The sequence below is a fragment of the Sorex fumeus genome, unplaced genomic scaffold (assembly GCF_029834395.1).
Source record: "Sorex fumeus unplaced genomic scaffold, SorFum_2.1 ptg000063l, whole genome shotgun sequence".
NCBI lineage: Eukaryota > Metazoa > Chordata > Mammalia > Eulipotyphla > Soricidae > Sorex > Sorex fumeus.
Genome location: NW_026606120.1, coordinates 5,239,081 through 5,264,575, shown reverse-complemented (window position 1 = coordinate 5,264,575; position 25,495 = coordinate 5,239,081). Strand labels below are relative to the sequence as shown.

Sequence of the window (25,495 nt, the reverse complement as noted above, 5' to 3'; positions counted from 1 at the left end):
AGATCAGGGTTCGATCCTCGGCACCACAAGGTTTCCAAGCCCTGCTGGGAGCAAACACCAAGCTGGAGCAGCAGGAATGTGACACCAACATCCAAATCAAACCAAACCAACAAATTAAACAGGAATAAAACCATAAACTACTAAAGAGAAATCCAACTTAGTTTCTCATTCTCAAAATAGTGGTCCCAGAGTAGGTGAGCTGTGGGTCTGCGGGTCCTTAGTTGCACTGAGACCCTCCTCCTGCACAACCTGAGCCCATGCACCTGGGTACAGTGGTGATCCAGATTCAATTCCCAGAACCTGATATGGTCTCCTGAACCCTGCACCGTAAGTTCTGAGCACCACCAGATACGGCCCAAAAACAAACCCCCAAAGGACAGGTACTCAAATTCCTTCCACATCTCTAAGGAGATATGAGACTGTGGAGAGAAAATCTGAACATTCAAATACCTAACCACTGGCAAGGAAACAACCTAGATTCAAAATGAAGAAAACATGGTTTTTATTTTTCCCTTTCTTCCAAGTACCATGTCTCCTGAGGCGTCCCCAGATGTCGGCCACCAGGTGGCAGCAGAAAGCACAGCCGCCAGCCCCGCTCAGGACCGCGGAAAGGGGTGGGGGCGAGGGCTGCGCGCGAGGTAGCAGGTGTGACCCCGTCGAAGACAGGGACGGGAAATACGGAGCCCCGCGCGGGGCTCCAGGACAGAAAATAATGAGAACGGCGTGGTCGGAATAAAATGGAAGGAAATGAGGAGGCACATAAAGAGTTAGGCTAAGTTGGGGCGAATTCCACGATCAGAGGATAGAGCTGGGCGTAGGCGCCTCTGCTGGATGCCAGGAGCCTCCGGGGGTCCCCTATTATCGATATTCTTCCCGGGGAGGGTCAAGGTCTGGCTCCTCCTGAGCGCCGTGGTCCATCTCGGGGGCAGGTGGCCAGGGGTTCTCTGGAGGCTGGGCTCCCGCGGGCCAGGGGTCGTCAGGCCGGGGAGGCTGAGGAGGAGTGGTTGTAGGGGGCTCAGGAGGCCAGACCCCGGAATCCGGCAGGTCTCTCCAGGGACGACTGAGGCCTGGAGGTGGAGGGTCCTCGATCAGAGGGGGCGCCCCGGGCCAGGGGTCACCTGGGATTGGAGGGCCCTGAGGCAACACTGGGGAGTCCTCCTCTTGGGCCTCTGTGGATGTGAGGGACGGGGGGTCTCCGTTGCCTGAGGTGCCTGTGGAGGAGAAAGGCAAGGGGTGATGAGGGAAGACCCCCAGTATCAGCCCCAGCGATGGGTCAGACCTGATCGCATCCTACAAACACCTCAAAGGTGACTCTCAAAGGGCTCTCACATGGATGGCAAGTGGACCCAGAAACCCTCTCCTGAGCCATCAGGAGTTCAGTCTGATCTATTAAATTGATAGGACCCCCAGAACACCAGCCAGCCCTGATTGGAGCTCTCTACCGACAAGGGCTGAGCTTCAAAGCCATCTACACCTGGGCAACCTCCATCCTCTGACATGACCCACATCTAAACGCCCGCGTGAAGTAGCTGCCCCTGATGGTCCCCTAACAGGCACTTTCCCGCCTCACCACAACCCCCAACTCTTCCTTTTACGCAATCTCAGTCTCCTACATCTCGAGCATCCTGCCCGCTCTAGCCCATCAGCACCCCCGTACCCCAGCTCACCTCTGGCACACAAACATAGCAGCACAATCCCCAACAGCTTCCAGTTGATCATCATGGTACCTTCAGGCCCCCGGAGTCGGGGGTGGGCAGAGTCTGGGTGCCTGGGATCTCCAAGAGGCTTTATAGGAAGGAGTGGGGGAGGAGCAGGTCACTCTGTGGGGAGGGGCCCTGAGCAGTGACACAAGGAATCCCATCAGAACCGAACTGGTCAGACCCGTTTGGAGGTCAGCCTGGTGTGTAACTTCTGATGGCGTCCCTCATTTCACTTCCTCAGCTCAGGAACCCGACACCCCTGCTCAGGATCCAGGAATGACCCAGACCTCGGTCACCCACACTTATTGTCCCAGGTCCCTCCAGATATATTTTGGAGCATCCAATACCCCCATCATCTCTGTAATCACAGGACTGCCACCTTTCATCCCTGGGAGCCCTGGAAGCCAGGGCAGGGGTGCCAAGCATGCGTGGGGAAGCCGGGTAATTACAGGGGCCGGAGGGCAGGACGCGGGGAGGGGGTATATGGGGGGTGGGGTTGTTGCTCCCTTTGAACTCCTGAGATGCAACCAATACTTCTCAGGCCCCCTACCCATATGCTTTGAACCTTTCCTGGGGCTCCTTTCTTTCCTCTCTTGAAGACTCAGGTTGGCTGTGCTCTTGTTTATTTATTTATTTATATTTTTAAATGAATCACCGTGAGGTACAGTTACAGACTTACAAACTTTCATGCTTACGTTTCAGTCATACAATGATCGAGTACCCATCCCTCCACCAGTGCGCATTCTCCACCACCAATGATCCCAGTATCCCTCCCACCCCCCCGACCCCCCCATACCATCCCGCCTCTGTGGCAGGGCATTCCCTTTAGTTCTCTCTCTCCTTTTGGGTGCTGAGGTTTGCAAAAAAGGCATTGACTGGCAATCATGTTTGGTCTATAGTCTACTTTCAGCACACATCTCCCATCCCGAGCGGGCCCTCCAAGCACCCTTTACTTGGTGGTCCCTTCTCTATCTGAGCTGCCTTTCCTCCCAGCATGTGAGATCGGCTTCCAAGCCGTGAATCAATCCTCCTGGTACTCATCTCTAGTATTCTTGGTTGTGAGTCTCCCATTCTGTTATATTCCACAAATCAGTTCACTCATTTGTGGCTGTGCTCTTGAGTGAATTTCTTCAACCCCAGCATTAACCTTCAAGCAATTTCACCCAGGAACTTCCTGGAGTGACCGAGACTGAGGAAGGAGACCTCTGGACACCCTGGTGCTTTTCCCCCACCCCAGGGCTGCCACCTTTAGTCATGGCCAAGGGCTCAGGAGGCAGCGCCCTCAGTGCTGTCCTCTTAGTTGCTTCCTCCTTCCTCTTCATGTCATCCTGGGTGCCAGCTGAGCCCATCCTGCCCCCCTCATCCGGGTGCTTAGTTGGTCCCTCTAGAGCTCCTGTGTCAGGAAGGACTCTTCCATTTGGGGTCCCTCAGAAGAAACATGTCTAAAATGTAACTCCCTGTCCCTGTAGGAAGGGACAGCACCGTGCCCTGGGGCTCACAGTCAGGTCAAACCTGGGCACCAGGACACCCCATGCAGCAGTACAACCCTCTTTTCACCTCCCAATAACCCTGGTTATCTCCCTCCCGAAGGGATCAAGACCTCTCAAGAACATAAATCCAGGGGCTGGAGCAATAGCACAGCAGGTAGGGCGTTTGCCTTGCACACAGCTGACCCGGGTTCGATTCCCAGCATCCCATATGGTCCCCTGAGCACTGCCAGGAGTAACTCCTAAGTGCAAAGCCAGGAGTGGCCCCTGTGAATCGCCAGGTGTGACCCAAAAAGCCAAAAAAAAAAAAAAAAAAAAAAGTAAATTCAACTCTGAGGCTGCTTCTCAGGAACTAAAAAGGCATCCTAGGGTTTCTGTGATCTTCGAGTAAAATTCAAACTTCTGGGTCCTGGGCCTGTATGCTGCCCACTCCATGGCCCTTCTGAGACACTGGTCCTGTCACTCTGTCTACTGCCACCCCGCCCCATAATCCATTTCTGCCCATTACTAGCAATTCTCTGCATAGACTACTTAAATGTTCCTACTCGCTCACTTAGGTATGTGTCCTCTGTCTTTCCCACCAGCAAGGATCTGTCAGGACATCCCTGGGACCCAGGAGCTGTGACGTACCTGTCCCCGGGTCCCACTGCTGAAATGCCCACTGAGAGAGGGAGTGTTTGGTCCAGCATTCATCATCTTTCAGAGATAAAACCAAAACTGAGAATACAGAAAACCTACAGCTTCTCAGAAAAAAAAGAGAAAAAAAATCCCAAGAATTCTAGAAAGGGGGTTGCAAAAAGAACCTTCTAGAGAAAGAACTGTGTATAGGACCACTTCCCGGATATCCAGGAAGAGGCGTCTGCGGGGAGATTCCCTTGTAGTCAGAGATGAAAATTCCAGTTAGTCGCTACTACTAGTCTTTATTGAGTCACAGATTTCACAGGCACGTTGGTGATTGCTGGGCCTGAGAGGGAAGCAGGGCGTCTGGCCCCCGGAAACCCCCACCCACTTCTCTGTGGTCCTCCGGCTGCCCTTGAAGTCTAGCTGTCAGTGGCACGGCGGAGCAGAGGAGTTCTGGTTGTCTCCCTGAGAAATGGCTTCCTCCTTGGAAATGGCCTCACTCAGGCCCTGCAGGTCATCGAGCAGGACGGACAGGGATCCTGGGAAAGAAGCCCCGGATGGGTCTGACAGAGAAAGGGCTGCTGGGAGAGCAACAAGGCTGTACAGTGGGTGAGGGAGACTGGGAAGAAGGCTGTGAAATCAGGTGATATGGAGGCTGGAGAGAGCACACGGGCATTCTCATCACTGTTCTCCTGAGCACCACCAAGAGGGGCCCCAGACACTGACCTGGGAGTCACCCCTTAGCACTACCTGGTGGGGTCCCAACATTGAAAAAAAAATGAAAAAAAAAGAGTGGCTGGAGTGATAGTACAGTGGGTAGGGCATTTGCCTTGCACATGGCCGACCCAGGTTCGATCCTCGGCATCCCATATAGTCCCCCGAGCACCGCCAGGAGTAACTCCTGAGTGCAGAGCCAGCAGTAACCCCTGAATCGCCAGGTATGCCCTCCCCACAAAAGATAAAAAGAGGGTTCTCGGGGCCACGGGACAGCAGCCTGCATCCTGGTCCCTGGGGCAGAGGCTGGAGCCCCTGCCCACCTACCCCTTCCCACTCGGACCGTTACCTCTTATGGACTCTCTGGTGTAGAGTGTTGCAGCTGAAGGAACAGACGCTGAAGGCCGCAGGGGCGCGGGGCTGGGCTCCGGGGGCGGCCCCTTGTCCAGGAGGGATGGAAGAACCGCCAACAGTCGCTGCTGCTTGTAATGGGAGAGGAGACCCTCCTGCTGCAAGGTGGCCTGGGAAGGAGAGGGTTAAAGGCCTCCTGGCCCAGGCAGAGCCTCTGCCCCCGCCTCAGTCCCCCCCAAGGGCCAGGAGGAGGGTCCAGCACCCATCATCTTCCAGAGGTAAAACCAAAACTGAGAATACAGAAAAACACTCTCTGCAGTCCCCTACCAGCATGATGTTCTTGTCCTTCTCCAGCTCCTGCACACGCTGGGTCAGTCGCAGCCCCTCCTCCTTCTGGGCCTCGTCGTGCAGGCGCCGGAGCTCCTGATTCCGCTCCTTTTCCCGCGCGGCTTTGCGCTGCATCTGGCGCAAGGTGACCACTGCAGGGGATGGGGGAACCAGCACAGGGGTGAGGAGTGGGCACCCCGGGGCAGTGAGGCACCAGCAAAGGGTGACTGGAGCGAGGGCAGTCACGCTGGGTCGCCAACTCTGGAGCTCCGTTTCTTTTACACGGGAGTTGGTAGGGGGTAGGGCTGACGGGGGTCTGGATGTTTTAGGATCCATGCATGAATCTGTAGGCCCAAGGCACCTTCCCCTTCCTGAACTTTCCCAGAATTCCCTAGGGAAAAACCTGACAACAGGCTGAAGCGTTGTGTTCATAACGGTCACTTCTCCCTCCCTTTTTCGGAGGGGGGAGGACAGGGAGAGGAGGTAGAGCCACAATGGCGGTGCTCCGGGTGTACTCCTGACTCTGTGCTCAGGAGACCCTATGCAGTGCCAAGGATGGAACCAGAGTCAGCCGTGTGCAAGGTAAAGCCCCGTAAGCCCTGTACTATCTCTCTGGCCCCATGTTCACTTTCTCAAAGTGTGGCAATGGCACGAGATTATAAAAATACATGACGGTGGGCAGAGCAACAGTAGGCACGGAGCAGAGCAGGGAGGGCTTCTGCCTTGCACACAGCCAACCTGGGTTTGATTCCCGGCACTCCATATGGTCCCCAAGAACCACCAGGAATCATCCCTCAGTGTAGAGTCAAGAGTAACCCCTATGGGGCTGGAGCGATAATTTACAGTGCAAAGGGCGTTAGCCTTGCACACAGTCGACCCAGGTTGGATCCCCAGCATCCCATATGGGGGCTGGGAATATCCCGTGAGCACCACCAGGAGTAACTTCTGAGTGCAAAGCCAGGAGTAACTCCTGTGCATCGCCAGGTGTGATCCAAAAAGCAAAAAAAAAAAAAAAAGAGTAACCCTTGAGCATCGCCAAGTATGACCCAAAAGTCAATAAATCAATAAATACGTAACAATTTCCTCTTTGTAAACAATATTGCTGAAGGGTCATGTCTGCAACTTACTACGGGAGGTGATTATGTGGTGCTGGGGACTGCGTAGGGCACCTGCAACCGAAGCATGTGCTCCAGTCCTGAGCCATTTCCGTGGTCCGACACCCAGTGAAGCTTTTAGGGCTTACTCCTGGCTCTGCATTCAGGGATCACCATTGGTGGTACTCAGGGGACCACACATGGTGTTGATCAAACCTGGGTCGGTTGCATGCGAGGCAAGTGCCTTACCCACTGGGCTATGTCTCTCTCCAAAACCCAGCCCTACAACTTTAAGTGATTCAAAACAATGTATACAGATTATATGTGAGAGCAGGCGCGGCAGAAGTTGGTGACTGTTGCACCCAGTGAGAGAAAGCGTAACTCGTCTAAGTGTTTAAAAAGTTTTCTTTTGAGTTGAGGGCAGAGGCCACGAGTTCAAGCCCCGGTGCTGCTGCCTGTGCAGGGCATGGTCTCTGTGTGGTCCAGAGTCACAATTCCCAGCCACACCACAGCAAGACGTGCAAACACTGCAACTAAATGGGGTGCAACCCCTGGCAAGTATCCCCCTTCAAATAGGTGTGACCGCCACTGCCAGGAAGTGCGAGCCCCAGCAGGCAGGTGTACGAGACCTTCCCCGCCCCCAGCAATACCAGAATATACGCAAACACCACAACTAAAGAGGAGTGTGACCCCGTGTACACAGGGACAAGCAACGCAACTAAATCAGCGTGAGCACCAGTGAGGGAGCACAGCGGTGAGTGTGCGAGCACCACAGACTTTGCCGTGAGCCCTCGAGCACTGGCATGGGGAGAGCCTGCCACCCACCATCACAGCAGCAGGGGAGGGGTGGGAGGGGGAGGAAAAGCGCGCAAGTCAGGGCGGCAACAGCAGCAGTTTGTGGGGGCCCGTCTGGGGCTTGGCAATAAGGATTTGTTCACCTGAGACATCATCGGTGTCAGTGTGGTAACGTCACGCCTTGTAGGCATCCAAACAGGCTCCGACAAACCCCTGGGTGGCAGTGCCCTCGGTGGAAGCCCCTGTGCCCCAGCGCGGCTCACCCGCCTTGGCGTGTTCCCGCCGGGCCTCATTCAGTCTTCTCTCCGTTTCCAACAGCTGCTCGCGCAGCCGCGTCTCCACCTCCGCCACCTTCTCCTGCAGCGCTGGGGTGAAGATGCAGGTGGGCAGTGTGGATCCGGCTGTGCTCCCCAGGCACCCTCCCCGGGCAGACCCGCTTCCCTTCTCACCCACCTTGTCCGTAGATCTCCTGCTGCTGCGTCAGCTCCCGCCGCAGACTGGCAGCCTCCTCCGTGCTCTCCTGCTGGCCCTGGCGCGCAGCTTCCAGCTGCAGCCCCACGTTCACCAGGGACTCCTGCGTGCGCTGCAGCTCCTGCTCCAGCTGCTGGGCCACCTCGCTTAGCTGCATCCGCTCAGCCTCCCCTGGAAGAGATGGAGTTCACACAGGGCTCTTCCCCTCAAACACACACATACACGTGCACACACACACATACACACGTGCACACTTGTGCACACCCACACATGCACACATACACACACGCATGCACACATGCACACGCATACACGCGCATGCATGCACGCACGCATGCGCACACACATACACACGCACACACACGCACGCGTGCGCACATACACACAGGCACGTGCACACACGCATGCACACACACGCACGCGCACACACAGTAGCTCAAGCTTCGGCACCTTGCTGCCGCGCCCGGCCCACTTCCTGCTGGATGATGTGGGCACTCAGCTGCAGCTCAGCATCCAGCCGGTTCCGTTCTTCCCGCAGCTGCTCCAACTCCTGGCTCATGGCTGCGTCTGGTGGGGGTGGGGGGCAGCTGAGATAGGGAAGAAAAACAGAGTCGGGGGCGGAGGTGGGGGAAATCACCCCGCTGCCCGACCCCCATCCCACCTCAGTCTTCACTGCCTGGGGTCCCAGCAACCAACACCTCACACCCTGCACCTCCTCCCCTGATCCACCCCAAAGTGCCCCCCAAATTCACCTCTCCTCACTCTCCCTCTCCTGGCGCAGCTGAACAAGGGCCAGTTTTCGAGCCATCAGCCCTGGGAAAGAAAAGACAGACGCGGTGCTGAGTTTGACAGGAAAGGAGGAGGCTGAGGAAATAAGGCAGAAGATGCTGGGAGTGAAAGCGGGGGTGCGGGGGGTTGGGGAGTGGGGGGGGGACAGATGGCACAGAGAGAACTGGTGGAGACATGCAGGCACCTGGCCTCACCCTACCCACCCTGGATGGTGTGGACCTTGCGAACAGCGAAGCTGATTCGGTTGCTGAGGCTGGGCAGTCGCGCGAGGGCCAGATCCACCTCGGCCACGGTGCTCTGCAGCCAGGTCTGGAAGCTGGAGAAGGCTCAGGTCACGGTCCCTCCCGCCCCGCTCTACCACCCAGCCTGCTCCTCTCTCCCGTGTGGCTCTGCACGTGGGGAAGAGAGGGAAGGGGTCTGGGCTAGGAAGAGAAGCATCCATGCACCCCACCCCCCACCCCCAGCCCCTGCTGCCAGACATGCCCAAGCTCCTCATCTATCAATGAGGCCAATCTGAGAAACTAAGCCCTTCAGTGACTGTCAGATAAAATGATCCAGGGCTGGACACGTGGCTCAAAGGGTTGAAGACCATGCTTTACTGGAAGGAGGCCTGTATTCCATCCTCACCACCACAGCGTCCCCTAAGTATTTCCAAGAATGACCCCTGAGCACTGAGCCAGCAGCAGCCCCCAGAAATACCAGGTGTAAATCAAATATTTTGGTAAATAAAATAAGTGAAAAATAAAAACAATCCAGTTGCTTGTACAAAAACCAAAGCCATTCCTGGGCCCCAATTACAGTAGTTTCTCATTTGGATCTGAGCAATCAGAGTCTTTAATAACAGCCCTGAAGTAAAACCAATCAGGGCTTCATGGGGTCATGCCCCATCTGGACCCAAATGCCTGACACAGCAAAGGGCGCTGTAAAATCTCTATGGGGAGGGGCACCAGGGATGTGGCTCGGTGGAACGCACTGGCCTTGCAAGCATTAAGTCCTGGGTTTGCTCCAAGAACCACACACACAAATAAAAACTCCACAGGGGCTAAAGTGAGTGATGTAAAGCGGGGTGTGCCCACATCCAGGTTTTGGAGGATCTCCTGGTAGTCCTTGCTGGGGGGTTGGGGAGACCATAGCCCAGGGTGTCCGTTGTATTTTTAAATAGCCCTGAGCTCTGAGAACACTCTAAGACATTGAGTCTTTTCCAACAGCTGAGCAGCTGATTCCTCAGCAGCAGTAGTTACCTACCCAGCTGGGAAGGCTGGTCTCATCTGGCTGTGCCCACCGCTGCGTGGTTCATGTAAACAAGAAACCTAAATGCAAGAGCAGTAGCCTGGGCAGGGCGGGAGCAACAGATCCAAGCCCGCCAACAGGAGCCAGAGGGCGGCCCAGGCTGGGAGGCGTCTCAGACGCACCCGACCATCTCAGCGTGGTCGTGGTCTGCGCAGGCACCGCCCATCCCAGCCGCCTCTTAATTAGGACGTTTCTAAGTCACCTAAGGGCCCAGCTTCTTAAACTGTGGCCATGTGGGACCACGTAACTTTCAAAAACAAACGTTTCCTAATGATTTATTATGAGTAAATGCTTGACCTGTGTACCGATTTTATATACCTACATAGCCTGACTCATGTAACGCTTTGTCAGGTGGGGCTCACCGCAGACCGCGTCTGACAGGCAGGGGACAGTGTAAGCAAGGAGAATATGGAGGGTCTGGAAAGACAGTACAGCGGGTGGGGCGCTTGCCCTGCATGCGGCCAACCCAGGTCTGATCTGGGGCACCACATATGATCTCCCAGCCCTTCCAGGAGTGACCCCTGCCAGCCCTTCCAGGAGTGACCCCTGGGCCAGGACTAATGAGCACCACGGAGTGTGGTCTCCACCCCCCCCCCCAAAAAAAAAGAACAAAAAAAATTTGGAGTTCATGACAGCTCGAGCCAGTTTAAGCTGTGGCTAAATAAACTGCAGTACTCCTACATTCTCCCGCTTCTCACTCTTTGGAATTACTTGTGCAGGAGACCAAGTAAAATATATTTTATGTTTAAAAATTTTTCTAGGGCAAAAGGGGTTGTGAGCAGTTTAAGAAGCCTGGGGTTGGAGTTGGGGTTGGAGTACAGCAGGCAGGGCACTTGCCTTGCACGTGGCCAAGCCAGGTTTGATCCCTGGTACCACACATGGTCCCCCAAGCCCACCAGGATTGAACCCTGAGTGCAGAGTCAGGAGTGAACCCTGAGTACCCTGGGTGTGGCCCAGAAACAAACAAAAAAAAAAGGAAGGAAGGAAGGAAGGAAGGGAAAGGAGGAGGAAGAAGAGGAGCAGGAGGAGGAGGAGGAGAAGGAGGGCGGGAGGAGGAGGGAGGGAGAGGAGAGGGGCGGGAGAGGTCGAGGAAAAAGAAAAGCAGCAGTAGCATCCCTGGGGACTGGATAGATAGCGCAGCAGTCGGGGAGTTTGCTTTGCAGACTGAACCATCGCTCATATGGTCCCCCAAGCACTGTCAGGAGTAATTCCTGAGTGCAGAGCTAGAAGCAAGCCCTGAGCACTGGTGAATATCGCTCAAAAGAAAACAAACGGGCTGGAGCGATAGCACAGCGGGCAGGGCATTTGCCTTGCACGCGGCCCACCCAGGTTCGATTCCCAGCATCCCATATGGTCCCCTGAGCACCGCCAGGAGTAACTCCTGAGTACAGAGCCAAGAGGAACCCCGGTGCATCACCGGGTGTGACCCAAAAAGAAAACAAACAAACAACAAAAAAAAAAATGGGGGGGGCAGGGGAGTCCTGGCTTAGAGTTGTGGTTTTCAAGCTTTCCATACCTGTAAACGAACAGCAGTCCCTAGAGCGACAGGTAAAGATCATTCATCCACACACCTGGCAGTAACCCATAAAGTGGATTATTTGAATCCTGGTGGGCTCTTCAGCAATAAACCATAAACAAGAACCATGTCAGGTATGTCCCTGCACCAAAGTAGAACCTGGTCCACATACAGCTTCCAGACGGTACCTCCTCAAAACTAGTCTCTAATCCCAGGCAGGTCTCATCACTTTCATTTTTTTTGTTTTTTCAGTGAGTGCATAAGTACAAATTCAGTGGAGAGGATGGTGGGCAAGGACCCAGCTGCATCACAGCCTCTTTAAACCAGAGAGGTTGAGCGTGCCAGCAAGCACAGCCTCAAGACATGGCCAGCTTTTACAGAGTGGGGGGACAGTGGAGCACTGTGACGAACCCCACCCCCAGGGCTGTGGTAGCCCAACATCTGAGTCTGAGGAGGGCATTACCAGCTCAAAGTTTAAGCTTCTCCTGAGAGTCTTCTTTTTGTTTGTTTTGTTTTGGGAGTCACACACAGTGATTTACTCCTTGCTCTGCTCTCTGAGATCACTCCTGGAGGGACCAGGAACCACATGTGATGCTGGGGATTGAACTAAAATAGCCTAGTGTAAGGCGAGAGCCCTACAGTATCTGTCAGTCCCTGAGGGCACATTCCATAGGTTATATAACATGTCAGAAGGAACCACCTAAAAAGTTGACATTGAGAGACACAGGCTAGCAGGAAAGTGGCAACTATGTTAGAATCACTGTTACAACAGTAGGTGTATAATTTAACACAGAGATTACATTTGTTTACAAAGAAACAGGCCATGCCCTTTAAATTGTGTCTATTTTCATTTGGGCATCATACTCAGCAGAGCTCACAGTACCAACTGAGGGCTCCTGCACATAAAGCCTGTGCTCCAACCCTCTAAAACGTTAAATGACTAAAGACCAAGTGTCAGCACCCCCATCCCAGAGCGACTCTGAGGGTGGCCATCCTACTTAGTTCAAGTTGCTGCCAAGTGGGAGGAAGCCCGGCCCCACACCCTAGGGGGTCACACCTGTGGCATGAATGTGAAAACAGGGTCCCAGGAAAACAGAAAGCCTGGGGACATTCCAAGACTGAACACCAGGAGCCCTGCACACTCACCTGCTGGCTTCCCACCCCTTTCTGCCTGACACTTGTCATCTCTGAGTTGGCAGGGAAGCCGAGGAAGCAGGACTCTCTCCCCTCGGCTCCAGCTCACATACCTGACCACAGTGTTGGCCACAAGCTTCAGCTGCTCCTCGGTCTCTGCCGTCTGCTGCTTGTGCCGGCGTCCAGCCTCCTGGGCCCGAGTCAGCTCCACCTGCAGGGTCTGCGAGGGACGCATGCTCTGCCCGGGTTCCCCTGCCGCCCATCCCACCCCCGAGGGACCACCTCTGGCACCGACCTTGGCGCCCAGCCGCTCCACTTCGGCCTCGGTGGCTCTGTCCTTCAGGGAGTGCTGCAGGATGGCCTGCTCCTGGCTCTGGGAGGCAGTTCTCTCCTGGAGCTCTGCCACCTGGGGCAAGAGAAGTCTGAGACTAGCGTGGCAGACCAGGGGGCTGGAGCAATAGCACAGTGGGTAGGGAGTTTGCCTTGCACGTGGCCAACTCAGGTTCGATTCCCAGCATCCCAGATGGTCCCCTGAGCACTGCCAGGAATAATTCCTGAGTGCAGAGCCAGGATTAACCCCTGTGCATCGCTGAGTGTGAATCAAAAAGGGGGGAAAAAAAGAGTATCTCTAGCCAAGGGCAACGTCTGGATCCACATTTCCCTCCAGAAGCAGGTTCCATGTGCTCCAATTATTGAACAGCACAAAAAAGCCACACTCAACCCAATCCACCTATCTTTGGACACTCAACTGCGTAGGGGCCGTTCTGTATGTCAGGCTGGCCCATTATCTTTTCCCTTTTCCTTTCCTTTGCTGTAGGGTAGGAAGTTTGGTCTGGGGCATCTTCTGTGGTGCTCGGGAGCTGCTACCAGCTTGGTGCCTGGTGATGCACCTCGTGGTGCCTGGGGGACCATGCAGTGCCAGGGACTGAAGCCAGGTCTCCCACTTACAGAGCATGCACTCAGCTCACTGAGCTGTCTGTGCGACCCCTACATCCCCCATCCTGTTGTTTGCAGACAGCTCTGCTGGACACTGTTGGCCGGCCTGCTATGCCCCTGCTCCAGGGCGAAGCTCCATGAGAACAAACACTAGCCTCCTGGTTCCAGCTGTGCTTCCACTATGTGATAATCACTCAAAAAAGACTTAGGGGAGCTAGACAGACAGTACGGGGGTTAAGGAGCTTGCCTGGCATGTGGCCAACACTGGTTCCATCCCCAGCACCGGTATGATTCCCCATCACTGCCAACAGTCTCTGCTGGACACAGAGCCAGGAACACCCCGAGTACCACTGGGTGTCCAGAAAAAAGGGGGAAAGTAATGTATGGGGGCCAGAGATATGGCTTGGAGTAGTGTTTCCATTTGCATGTGAGGCTGTGAATCCAGCTCCTGACAGCAGCCCATATTCCCACCTGAAATACCAGCCCTGCCAGGCTGAGAGGGTAGGGGGGTTAGCCTCACACACAAACGAGCCGGGTTCAATCTCCAGCACCCCATAAGGTTCCAGAGCAATGCCAGGAGAGATCCTGAGCTCAGAGCCCAGAGCAAGCCCTGAGCACTACTGGCTATGCCCCTACCCCCCAAAGCCCCCTGAAAAGAAGGGGGATGGGGGAGATAGCAGTAATGCCAGGCATACCCTGATGAGCGATAGCACAGTGGGTAGGGCGTTCGCCTTACAAGCGGCCAACATGGCCGACCCGAGTTCAATTCCTCCGCCCCTCTCGGAGAGCCCGGCAAGCTACCGAGAGTATTCGATATGCCAGACACAGTAACAACAAAGTCTCCAATGGAGACGTTACTGGGCCCGCTCGAGCAAATCGACGATCAACGGGAGGGCCTTTACCTTTACCTTTACCCTGATGAGTAGCAAGTGAAGTGCGCGCCCCCTGGTGGTCAGTGCAACAGGCAAACAATCCCCATATCATATCGCAGCCAAGTTAAATATTTGGGCTTGTTGCCAGGGATCAAATCAAGGTTGGCTGAGTGAAAGACAGTGCTCTACCCGCTGGACTATCACTCCAATCTCTTCACTTCTTGTGGTATGGTGAATCAAACCCAAGGCCTCACACATTCAAGATTTATCTTCTACTCCCTGGGCCACATTCCTGACCTATTTGTTTTATTTTAGGTTTTTGGGGGGTTTTGTTTGGTCTTGGTTTTTGGTTTTGAGGCCACATCCAGATATGCTCGGGCATTATGCCTGGCTCTTCACTAAGAAATAATTTCTGGCAGTGCTCAGGGGACCATATGGAATGCTGGGGACTGAACCCAGGTCAGCCAGGTGCAAGGCCTTATGTGCTGTACTATCTTTCTCACTACTTTTGGGTTTGGGGGGATTTTTTTTTCTGGGTTTTGTTGAGTTTTTTTTGTCTTTTTTAGAGGCCATATCTGGCAGTGCTCAGGAGTCACTCATCATTCAATACTCAGAGGTTGCTTCCAGTCATGCTGGAGGGACATGTGGCACTGGGGATCAAACCTGGGCTTCCTGGGGGCTGGAGCTATAGTACAGCAGGTAGGGTGTTTGCCTTGCATGCGGCTGATCCGAATTCGATCCCCAGCATCCCATGTGGTCCCTTGAGCACTGCCAAGAGTAATTTCTGAGTGCAGAGCCAGAAGGAATCCCTGTGCATCACTGGGTGTGACCCAAAAAGAAAAAATAAATAAATAAAACACCTGGGCCTCCTGCATGCAAAGCATGAGCTGCAGCCTATTGAGACACCTCCCCAGCTCCCATTGGTTTTAAAGTATAGAACTTGGAACAGAGCAATGGTACATGCCTTGCACGTGGCCAACCTGGGTTCAATCCCCGGCACTTGATATGGTTTCCCAAGGCCATCAGGAATGATTCCTGAGTGCAGAGTCAGGCTTATGCCCTAAGTACCACCAGGTGTGGCCCAAAAGCAAAACAAAAAATAGAGGGGCTGGAGGATAGCACAGTGGGTAGGGCGTTTGCTTTGCATGCAGCCGACCGACCGGGTTCAATTCCCAGCATCCCATATGGTCCCCTGAACACTGCCAGGAGTAATTCCTAAGTGCAGAGCCAGGAGTAACCCCTGTGCATCACCAGGTGTGATCCAAAAAGCAAAATAAATAAATTAAATTAAATATAGAACTCTAGAAGTCTGAAAAATAGTTCAGAGGCTTAGAGAGCATTTACCAGGCCAAGAGTTCAAACCCCAGCACCACCCACAAGTGCTGAGGTGATCCTGACAGCCCTGTAATTATTAGGGATCCCCAGCATGAAAGGACCCAGCTTGGCGGCTTGGGAAACGCCCAGGGCAAGTTTGAGATCCCAAACTCCATCCTCAGTGCTTCACATGCACCAAGGTGATCCTGATCGCCCCATGGTCCCAAATCCCTGGTAAGAGAAGAAAATCAATTTAAATATAGTTCAATAAAGAGGGACTGGAGTTGCAGGCTGAAGTTACAGCACAGCAGGGAGGGCGTTTGTCTCGCATGCGGTTGACCCAGGTTCGATCCCCGGCATCCCATATGGTCCCCTGAGCACCACCAGGAGTAATTCCTGAGTGCAGAGCCAGGAGTAACCCCTGTGCATCACCAGGTGTGACCCAAAAAAGCCAAAAAAAAAAGAGACTGGAGCGATAGCACAGTGCGTAGGGCACTTGCCCTCCACGTGGCCAACCCAAGGTTCAATCCCCCGCATCCCATATGCTCCCCTGAGCCTGTCGGGAGTGATCCCTGAGTCAGAGTGAGGAATAAGCCCTCAGTACCACTCTCTATGTTGCCAACCTCCAAATAAGTGTTATGACTACATGAAGAGCAAGGAGTTAGGGACAGAAGATGACTCAAAGGACTGAGTGTATGATTTGCACACAGGAGATGCCAGTTACATCCCTGGCTCCCCTGAGAACCGTGTGAGTAGCCAAGAAAAGAAAAAAAAGAGCAAGGAGTGGGGGGAGATGAGGGGAGCAGCCGCCAAGTGACCTGCGCCTTCAGCTGCTGCACGTGGGCCCTGTGCTCCAGCTCCTGGGCCTTCAGCTGCACCATGAGGGCAAACACCTTCTCCCGCCAGTTCTTCAGCAGAGACTGGCACTTCCTGGTGAAGTCGGGCTCCAGGGTATCAGAAGGCTGAACCTGGAGGTTTAGGGGTAGAGAAAAGACCGGCGTGTGGGGTATCTAAGGGGTAAAGAGCGGAGGCGGGAGGTATCTAATTCTCCCTCTGCCCTGCCCAAGCCACTTCAGTGACAGCAAAAGGACAGTGAGGTCCTTGGGCAGGCGCCCAGGAGGCGGGCAGGGAGGGTAGGGGGGTTGCCTACCTTCCGGGCCAGCTCCTCCTCCTGTATGGAGAGGATGTGCAGGAGACTCTCCACGCGTACCTGCAGCAGCTCGGCAGTGGTGCGCAGGCCGTCCCGGTCCTCCTGCAAGTGCTGAGGGAGAGGGAGGGGGAACCTGGCCTCAGGAGGGGTCCACGCCTGGCCATCTCCGCAAGGCTATCCTGCACCCCAGTCTGCGCTGTCTCCTTGTCCTGGTCTCTTGTCCCTGAGGCCTCTCCATGACCCCAACCCAGCCCTCTCACACTCTCACCTGCATAGTTTCCAGAAGCTCCTGGCGTTCCGATTCCCACGACTGGCTTTGGACCTCGGGAGGGACATGATCCCCGACGTATCTCCTTAGTTTCTCAACCAAGGTCACCTGAGCCTCCAAATCTTCTTGAGTCTTGCTAGCGTTGGGGTTGGGATAGGGCGGCCATCAGTGGGGCGCCCTGGAGACCTGCCTCTCCCATCAGTGCTGGGCTTCCCTCAGCCAACTCCCACTTACCTCAGCTGCTTCCTCAGCAGCTCGGCCTCTTTCTGGGCAGCGGACAGCTCACTGGCTTCTGCAGCCCTCCTGGCTTCCAGACTGTTCAGAGACTTCTCCAGGCTTTCAGCTTTGTTGTTCAAACAGGAAAGCGCCTCCTGGTGAGCTTGCGTCAGGGAGGAGAGCTGTGCAGAGAAGAGACAGTTCCGTGAACCCCACATTGAGCTTTCCAAACCCTCCTGCTCCAGCCTGGCCCCTGTTCCCAATTTGTGACTTTTGACACCAGGCCAACGTATCACCCAACCGGGCCTGGCAAATGAAGCGTACCCTGAGTGCCTCACTCGTACCATCATCCTTCAGTTCATCACCGACTTTGCCAGGTGTCCCCACAAAACATTATCTTGCATCTCTCCTGCACTGGCACCAACCCAAAGGAGTTAGCGTTCTCTCTGGCCCGGGCAGCACCCATCCCCTCGGGTGGTTGGTGCTGAGAACAAACCCACCATATTCCCTTGGCCTCTGCCCACTCCCCCCAGCCCATCTCCTGCTGCCCTCTGAGTGCCAACATGCCCCAGCTCTCCGCCCTCCTTCTTTCACCCCAAATATCATGCTCTTTCCCACTGTGGAGTTTCCCTGAAGGCCCAGCTTCCCTAACTCCTCAGGTCCCATCAGACACGCCTCCCAGAGTAAAGCACTCTGTCTCATCACGTGCTTACATCCTTTGAGCACTTACTATCCTCTCAAAAGGTCTGACTTCTATGGGGCTGGAACAACAGTACAGTGGGTAGGGCATTTGCCTTGCATGTGGCCGACCCTAGTTTGATTCCCAGCATCCCATATGGTCCCTTGAGCATCACCATGAGTAAAACCCCTGTGCATCGCCAGGTGTGACCAAAAAGGGAAAAAAAAAAAAAAAAGGCCTGACTTATGAGGGGTTGACTACTTTGCAAAAGAAAGTTCTGGCAGGCAGGAACTTCTCATGGTATCTCAGATAGCGGGGAGGATATCAGGAGATATTTAAGGTACTATGGGGCAGTCCATGGAGTGTCATCTCCCATGCGACCCCCTCTAGCACAATTGTCAGTGACATTTCAGGAACATAAATGACAAAAACACCCCCTTTAGGAAAAAACTACATATATGTATATATCATCATTTCTGTCTAAAATCTTTCAGCCAAAAAAGAAAAAAATGTTCAACAAAATAAAATGAAATAAACTCTTTCAGCAGTTAGTCACTGCTCCTAAGATAAAGCACAATGTTCCGAACATTCCAGCCTCGCACTCCAGACCACCACCTAGAGCCCCTCTGGCCACCTTCCCCAATAAGTATTCTTCCAATGTCCACTTCTTTGATTGCTTTATTTTGGGGCCACATCTGGTGCTGAAGAGGACCACATGGGGGCGGGGGAGTTGGGGATTGGAATCAGCTATGCTACATGCAAAGCAAGCACCCTATCTACTATACTATTGCTCAGGCCCAAATGTCCACTTATTTGTCATCAAAGCTTTCATGAATCTAAAGGCCTATTATATCTTTCTATGAATTATCTCCTTTGACCATTTTCTGACTGAACTTCAATCATTTCCTTATCAATTTCCAGGTATAGATTAGGTACTAAATAGAAGCCCTGGGCCAGAGATATGGTACAGTGGGATAGACATGACCTGGGTTCAATCCCCGGCACCCCATATGATTGGGTGTTTCTTTGGCTTTTTTTGGATCACACCCAGAGATGCTCAAGGGTTGTTCCTGGCTCTGCACTCAGGAACATTCCCGGCAGTGTTCAGGGGACCAAATGGGATCCTGGGAATCGAACCTGGGTCAGCCTCATGCAAGGCAGACACCCTACTCGCTGTACTATCGCTCCGGCCCCAGCACCCCCATATGGCCCCTGAACTGATCCCTGTGCACAGAGCCAGGAACAAGCCATGAGCATTGCCAGGTGTGACCTCAAAAAACAAAAGAATGAAACCCTTTCCTGTAATATGAACTATATAAATATACTTCTCTAGTTGTTTGTCCCTAATTTCCCCTTTGTCATTTCAAAAGTTAATACTATAAACTCAGTGTATCCATTTTTTCTTCACTGGCTCTGAATTCTCAGTCATTCCAGGGTGATAAAGGACAGTACCCCTACTTGCTTTCAGTGTGGCCTTTGCATAAACCCTTCCCCATCCTTCATGGCACACTCCAGATCTGCAGCGGAGCCTCTGGGATTGAACCCAGCTGAATGTGTACCCCCACAGGGCTGCAGGCTGCACCCTTGAGGACAGGGAACAGGAGGATCACTCGCCCCGGGCCCCAGCTACCTCAAGAATGGCTGCGTAGGGGCCAGAGCGACAGTACAGAGGGTAGGGTGCTTGCCTTACATGCAGCCTACCCAGTTTTAATGCCTGGCATTCCATGTGACACCCTGAGCCTGCGATAGTGATTCCTGAGTGCAGAGCCAGGAGTAAGCCCTAAGCACCACCAAGTGTGGTCGTATACCCACCCTCCACCCCTCACCCCCAAAAAAATAATGGCAGAGAAATAACAGTTCAACTGAACCCTCCTTTCCAATCTGAGTTAGAAACCCTCTATCACCACACTCTCCCGCTTCCCAGTGCTCCCAGATGATATGGGGACCAGAAGAAGAGAAAAAACATCTCAAGTCATAGGAAGCCACCTGAATCCAGGGAAAGGTGCAGTCTGGATGGGAACCCAATATCCAAGTGTTCCATTTTCAAGGTCACCCATTTTGTCTGTTTTGCCAGTTTGAGAGACCTAGTCAGAGGGGCTACTCCCGACTCAGGATTTGCTCTTGGGGATATTCCTGTAGTGCTGCTCAGAATTGGGGATCAAATCTGGGGCTTACACATGCATAGCATTGCACCAGCCTATTGAGCTATCTCCTTGGTCCAAGGTCTCCTATTTAATTGATTTTACCCAACATCTCATAACCACTATCCTTGTGATACCCATGTTCTGCGAAAGCTGTTGCCCAGCTCACCTCTGTGAAGGTGAATCTTCCCACCCCGCATTCACCTGCTCTCGGTGCAGCCTCTGCACCTCCTCCAGCTCCCGCTGACTTCCCTCTTCCAGATTCTTCCGGACAACCTCAGCCCCAGCTAACGCAGCCCTCAAGCCTTCAGCTTCCACCCGGCCAGCCTTCTCTGCCCGCGCCAGAGCCTCCAGCTCCAAGGACTGGGCCTCCAGCCTCAATTTCTGCTGCAATGAGGATTCTTGAAGGACCCGAACTTCATCCTCCAGTCGTCGCAGCTCTTGCAACTGCCTAGAGATCAGCTCGGCCTGCTGGCTCAGGGCATGAGACCCCTGCAGATCCATGGTCCTGCAAAAACAGATGGGCACAGGTTAAGATCTAGAAAGGGGACGAAGGGCATACTTGGAAACAGAAAAAAAGGGTCCCTCCATTCCCATTCGGGGAGATAAAGGCTGAGCTCTTGGGTTATCTGCATTTATATTAAGTCCTGTCTGGGTTCACACAACCTACAGAGTAGCTGACTGATGGAACATGTTCTCAGGTGAGAGCTAGATATAGGCAACTGTACCTGCCACACATTTCAAACTAGAGGAGCTGGAAGATCATGCAGACCTTTGGATTGTGATTTAAGGTCTAGAAGTTGGAAGGTGGCATGGTGAGAGCTCATGGGTTTCACTAACAAGAGATGAGGCTAGGGGCTGGAGCAATAGCACAGCGGGTAGGGTGTTTGTCTGGCACATGGCCAACACAGACACGGCCAACCCGAGTTCGATTCCTCCACCCCTCTCGGAGAGCCCAGCAAGCTACCAAGAATATCTCGCCCACACAGCAAAGCCTGGCAAGCTCCTCGTGACATATTTGATATGCCAAACACAGTAACAACAAGTCTCACAGTGTTACTGGGCCCACTCGAGCAAACTGATGAACTACAGGAGGACAGTGACAGTGACAGTGATAGTGGCCAACTTGGTTCGATCCCTGGCATCCCATATGGTCCCCCAAGCACTGCCAAGAGTAATTCCTGAGTGCAGAGCCAGGAGTAACCCCTGAACATCACTGGGTATGACACAAAAAGTGGGAAGAAAAAAAAAAAGAGAGATGAGACCAGGCACTAGTTAAAGGCATTTATTGAGTGTGAGGTCTACTATGTGAAGAGTCCTGGGAGAACCACTGCTATGATACCAAGTTGAAACCAGGATATAACAGCTCTTGACAGCTCTTTCACTGAGGCCCAGAAACACAGGCTTTCTCCTGTGCTGAGGGTGGAACCCAGGGCACCTGGTAACCAAACTAGCAAGAGTGTCTCCATCTCCTGGCAGCCACTCTAGCACTCCATGGAGTTCAAGGGAGACCTATCTGCAATCCCATTCTAGAGCAGAGATGCTCAAACGATCCTTCTTATTCCAGTCACCTTAACAGATTTGAAATTTCCTAATAATGGGCTGAAAAAAAGCAAGCTTTGTATTCAAGTTTGATCCCTGGCATTGTATGGTTTCCTGAACACTGCCAGAGCATCGTAAATGCCCCAGACACACACACACAAAAAAAAATTCTAATGAGGGGCCAGAGAGACAGGTATAGCAGGTAAGGCACTTATCTTGCATGCAGTTGGCCTGGGTTCAGTAAGCACAGAGTCAGGAACAAGCACTGAGCATACTCAGGTGTGGCCCAAGAGCCAAAAATAAAAATCCTAACATCTAATATTCCTAACAATATATTGGGTCCAGAGCAATAGTATGGAAAAGTAAGATGTTTGCCTTGCACATGGCTGGCATACATTTGATCCCCAGCATCTCATAAGGTGCCCCAAGCACCTCCAGGAGTGATTCCTGAGTGCAGAGCTAGGAGTAACCCTTGAGCACTGACAGGTGTGGTCCAAAAACAAACAAAATAATAATAATAATAATAATAATATTTTTAATTATCTAGTTGACAGCCAGACCACAACCATGACATGAAATCAAATTAATCTCTGAGGTAGGATCCAGGCTTAAGAATTTCTAAGTTTGGGACCAGAAAGACAGTACAGTTGGTAGGACACTTGCCTTGCAAGCAGTCGAACCAGGTTCAATTCCAAGTACCACATATGTTCCCCACAATCCCACCAGGAGTGTTCTGTTAGTGCAGAGCCAGGAGTATGCCCTGAGTACAGTGAGATATGGCTCCAAAATAAAAAAACAAGCAGGATTTCTAAGTTTGTTCAGGTGATTCCAGAGTTCAATTAACCTTGAGAATCAACCCTCTAAGGTAAAATGGCAGAGTGACAGCCCAGTACATTTGGAAAAAGATACACATGAAACATCAAGAATAAGAATCTTGGCCAGGGGTTGGAGCGATAACACAGCGGGTAGGGAATTTGCCTTGCACGCAGCCGACCTGGGTTTGATCCCAGGCATCCCATATGGTCCCCCAAGCACTGCCAAGAGGAATTCCTGAGTGCTGGGCCAGGAATAACCAGGAATAACCCCTGAGCATCGCTGGGTGTGACCCAGAAAAGAAAAAAAGAAAAAAAAAGAATCTTGGCCAGGGGCTGGAGCGATAGCACCGCGGGTAGGGTGTTTGCCTTGCACAAGGCCGACCCAGGTTCAATCCCCAGCATCCCATATGGCCCGCTGAACACTGCCAGGAGTAATTCCTGAGTGTATGAACCAGGAGTAACCCCTGTGCACCACCAGGTGTGACCCCCCAAAAAAGAAAAAAAAATAGAATCTTGGCCAGAGAGATAGTACAGCAAGTAGGGCACTTGCCTTGTATACAACACACCCAAGTTTGATCCCTGGCACCACATCTAGTCCCCCAAGCTTGCCAGGAGTAATCGCTGAGCAGAGAGTTGGGAGTAAACCCTGAGTCAACTGCCAGACAAAAAATAAAAGAATCATCTTTCCAAATACATGGGCCCATACCCAGCAGTCAGCTCCAATGGCACGTATTCTATAGGACTGAATCCACATCACCACATTGCACAGTTTATACTCCTAATTTGAACCTGTCTTATACTCTGCTGATCAGGATTAACTGTTGGTCAATCTAGCATCTCCCTTCAGATTTTTTTTTTTTTTTTTTTTGCTTTTTGGGTCACCCCCAGCGATGCTCAGGGGTTACTCCTGGCTCTACACTCAGGAGTTACTCCTGGCGGTGCTCAGGGGACCATATGGGATGCTGGAAATCGAACCCGGGTCGGCCACATGCAAGGTAAATGCCCTACCCGCTGTGCTATGTCTTCAGCTCCTCCCTTCAGATTTTAAATTCTTTGATATCAGGATGTCTCTTATATAATTCTTTTTATCCCCATCCTGGAATCTAGCATACTGTCTTAATAATTAGTACAGCTGGTAGGGTACTTGCCTTGCACGTGGCTGACCCAGGTTTGAGAAGCACCAGGAGTGATCCCTGAACACAAGTGGGTGTGATCCCAAAACAAACAAAAAAATTAGGTATTGTGGGGCTGGATCCATAGCACAGAGGGTAGGGTGTTTGCCTTGCACTTGGTCAACCCAGGTTCGATTCCCAGCATCCCATATGGTCCGCTGAGCACTGCCAGGAGTAATTCCTGAGTGCAGAGCCAGGAATAACCTCTGTGCATTTCCGGGTGTGACTCAAAAAGAAAAAAAAATATGCATTATAGGTAATTTTATGTTGATTACAGAAAAAGGAACAAATTATGGAACTAAGGGCTGACTTAGGGACTGCAGTGATAGCATAGCAGTTAGGGCGTTTGGTCCCCTGAGCAACGCCAGGAGTAATTCCTGAGTCATGGGCCAGGAATAACCCCTGTGCATCGCCAGGTGTGACCCAAAAAGCAAAATAAAATAAAACTAAGGGCTGACTTAGGATAGGGACTCTATATTATTGAAGAAGAGTCACTAGGAGCAAGCCCAGGAATATAGCCAACAATGATCCCTACCTGCTTCTCCGCTGTGGTTCTTGCCCATCGCCAGAAACATCCTGCTCCCATATCCCTGAGGGTCTCTGGTTGTCTGATCTTCTGTCCAAGACATCTTGATGGACAGGGGATGGAACCAAGGGATTGTTTGAAACCCAGGTGGAAGTCTTTCTAGGCGGAGCTTGAAAGTGGGATGGAGGAATCAGCCTCGTTGTATCTAAGGAATCGCAAAGACAGTCAATTTCCCTGGGAGAACAACCTGCAGTCCCCATGCCAAGTCGCCACTGACCTGAAGGTCGAAACATCTCCACATTATTGGAAATCTCTAGATTCTGTTTCCAGTCGTCTATGTTCTCCTGGACAATAGGAGAAACAAGGACACTCCAATTCAATTCTCAGGCCACCTTCCAAAGAGAGAGTCCCTATTATAACAAAGTCACCATCCTTAAACAATAGCCAAGTCCACTGACTCTTAGCTCTTCTTTTCCTACTTTCCTAAAGAAGCAGGAAACCCCTTAAGATAACTTGCTCGACCCAATCTGGCCCCTGATAAACTATGACCATAAAATCCATCCATCATGACATGGATGGATTTTACTAAGAGCAAAGGGAGTTTTAGTATTAGTGTTAGTGTTAGTATTAGTCTTAGGCATTACTGATCATACTTGTAGAATTCTGGACTTCGCCTTTACCCTCTTCTTTAAAGTTTTACAGTCTCTGCGATTCTGGGTTGGAGGTAAGAAAGCAGGTGTGCAGTGCAGGGGCTGCGATCCCAATCTCCAGAGTTCTCTCCACGGTTCAGCAAGACCCTGCGGTAACCCATCCAGACACCACCAAGCCATGACCCCTGGGTCCTTCCCTATCAAAGCGCTGGCCCAAGGCCTGGCCCCAGATGAATGCGGCCACATGAGGGGCACTCAGTTCTACAGGTTCCCTGAGAATCGACCTAGACCCTGGCAGAAAAGCCAACCTCCCGATCTCATCCAAAGCCTTCGTGTCAACTTTCCTCAATTTCTATGATCTCTTCAACTTCCATTTCCATAAGCCACCCGCCTCCGTTCAGTGTCCTAGGGCACAAGAAGTTCTGTGAGCCCTGTCCACTCTCTCACCAATTCATCTATTTCTTCCTCCCCTCTCTTTCTAATCTGGCTTTTCCTGGAAAAAGGTCTCTGGTCCCTCACTGCTCACTTTCCTGATCTCCAGCTGATTTTCAGCTTTCCTATAAACTCCTGAGTGTTCATCCAGTTGGACCCTGAGCTGCAAGGATGTCTGACCACCTGATCTATTCCTCTACCTGGCCCCTGCACCCCAATTCCCCTATGAACCCCTATACCCACCCCCGACCCCCTCTCGGCCCCTTCCCGCCCCCAACCGACTCTACAGAACGCCCCTTACCCAGCGCGAGAGCGCCCCCTTCAGCCCTCTGGCCACACCCCCTACACCGCGATCTGGGGTCCGGCCTCCGCCCTAGACCGCGCCTGCGCAAAGCGGGCGGCTTGGCGGGCCGCAGCAAAGCCGTTTCACCCCGGAAAAAGGAAGGGAGGAGGTGCACGCAGGCGCAGTAGTGCTCGGATGTACGCCAGATAA

The 25,495-nt window shown here is 52.7% G+C and overlaps 2 protein-coding genes across 4 annotated transcripts; both read right to left on the bottom strand.

Moving 5' to 3' along the window:
- Window positions 1-858: 858 nt before the first annotated feature.
- On the bottom strand, window positions 859-1,903 carry PSORS1C2 (psoriasis susceptibility 1 candidate 2). The gene is made up of 2 exons (XM_056127696.1): window positions 1,668-1,903; window positions 859-1,211 (listed from the first exon to the last, which is right to left on the bottom strand). The coding sequence occupies exons 1-2, from the start codon at window positions 1,720-1,722 to the stop codon at window positions 859-861; spliced, it is 408 nt and encodes a 135-aa protein (XP_055983671.1). The 5' UTR covers window positions 1,723-1,903.
- Window positions 1,904-4,135: 2,232 nt separating this feature from the next.
- CCHCR1 (coiled-coil alpha-helical rod protein 1) lies at window positions 4,136-25,426 on the bottom strand. 3 transcript variants are annotated; one of them, XM_056127677.1, is made up of 18 exons: window positions 24,574-24,866; window positions 24,198-24,264; window positions 23,930-24,125; window positions 20,070-20,373; window positions 17,064-17,227; window positions 16,830-16,965; window positions 16,562-16,672; window positions 16,230-16,379; window positions 12,585-12,695; window positions 12,403-12,509; window positions 8,553-8,665; window positions 8,313-8,373; window positions 8,011-8,147; window positions 7,543-7,731; window positions 7,353-7,454; window positions 5,201-5,352; window positions 4,872-5,043; window positions 4,136-4,347 (listed from the first exon to the last, which is right to left on the bottom strand). In XM_056127677.1, exons 1-18 carry the CDS (start codon window positions 24,814-24,816, stop codon window positions 4,235-4,237), a joined length of 2,628 nt encoding a protein of 875 aa, XP_055983652.1. In that variant the 5' UTR covers window positions 24,817-24,866; the 3' UTR covers window positions 4,136-4,234. The 3 variants fall into 3 exon arrangements, with proteins under 3 accessions (XP_055983652.1, XP_055983651.1, XP_055983650.1); XM_056127676.1 differs by lacking the exon at window positions 24,574-24,866 and adding an exon at window positions 25,304-25,426 and having other exon boundaries at window positions 4,138-4,347; window positions 4,872-5,001; XM_056127675.1 differs by lacking the exon at window positions 24,574-24,866 and adding an exon at window positions 25,304-25,426 and having other exon boundaries at window positions 4,139-4,347.
- Between the last annotated feature and the right edge of the window lie 69 nt (window positions 25,427-25,495).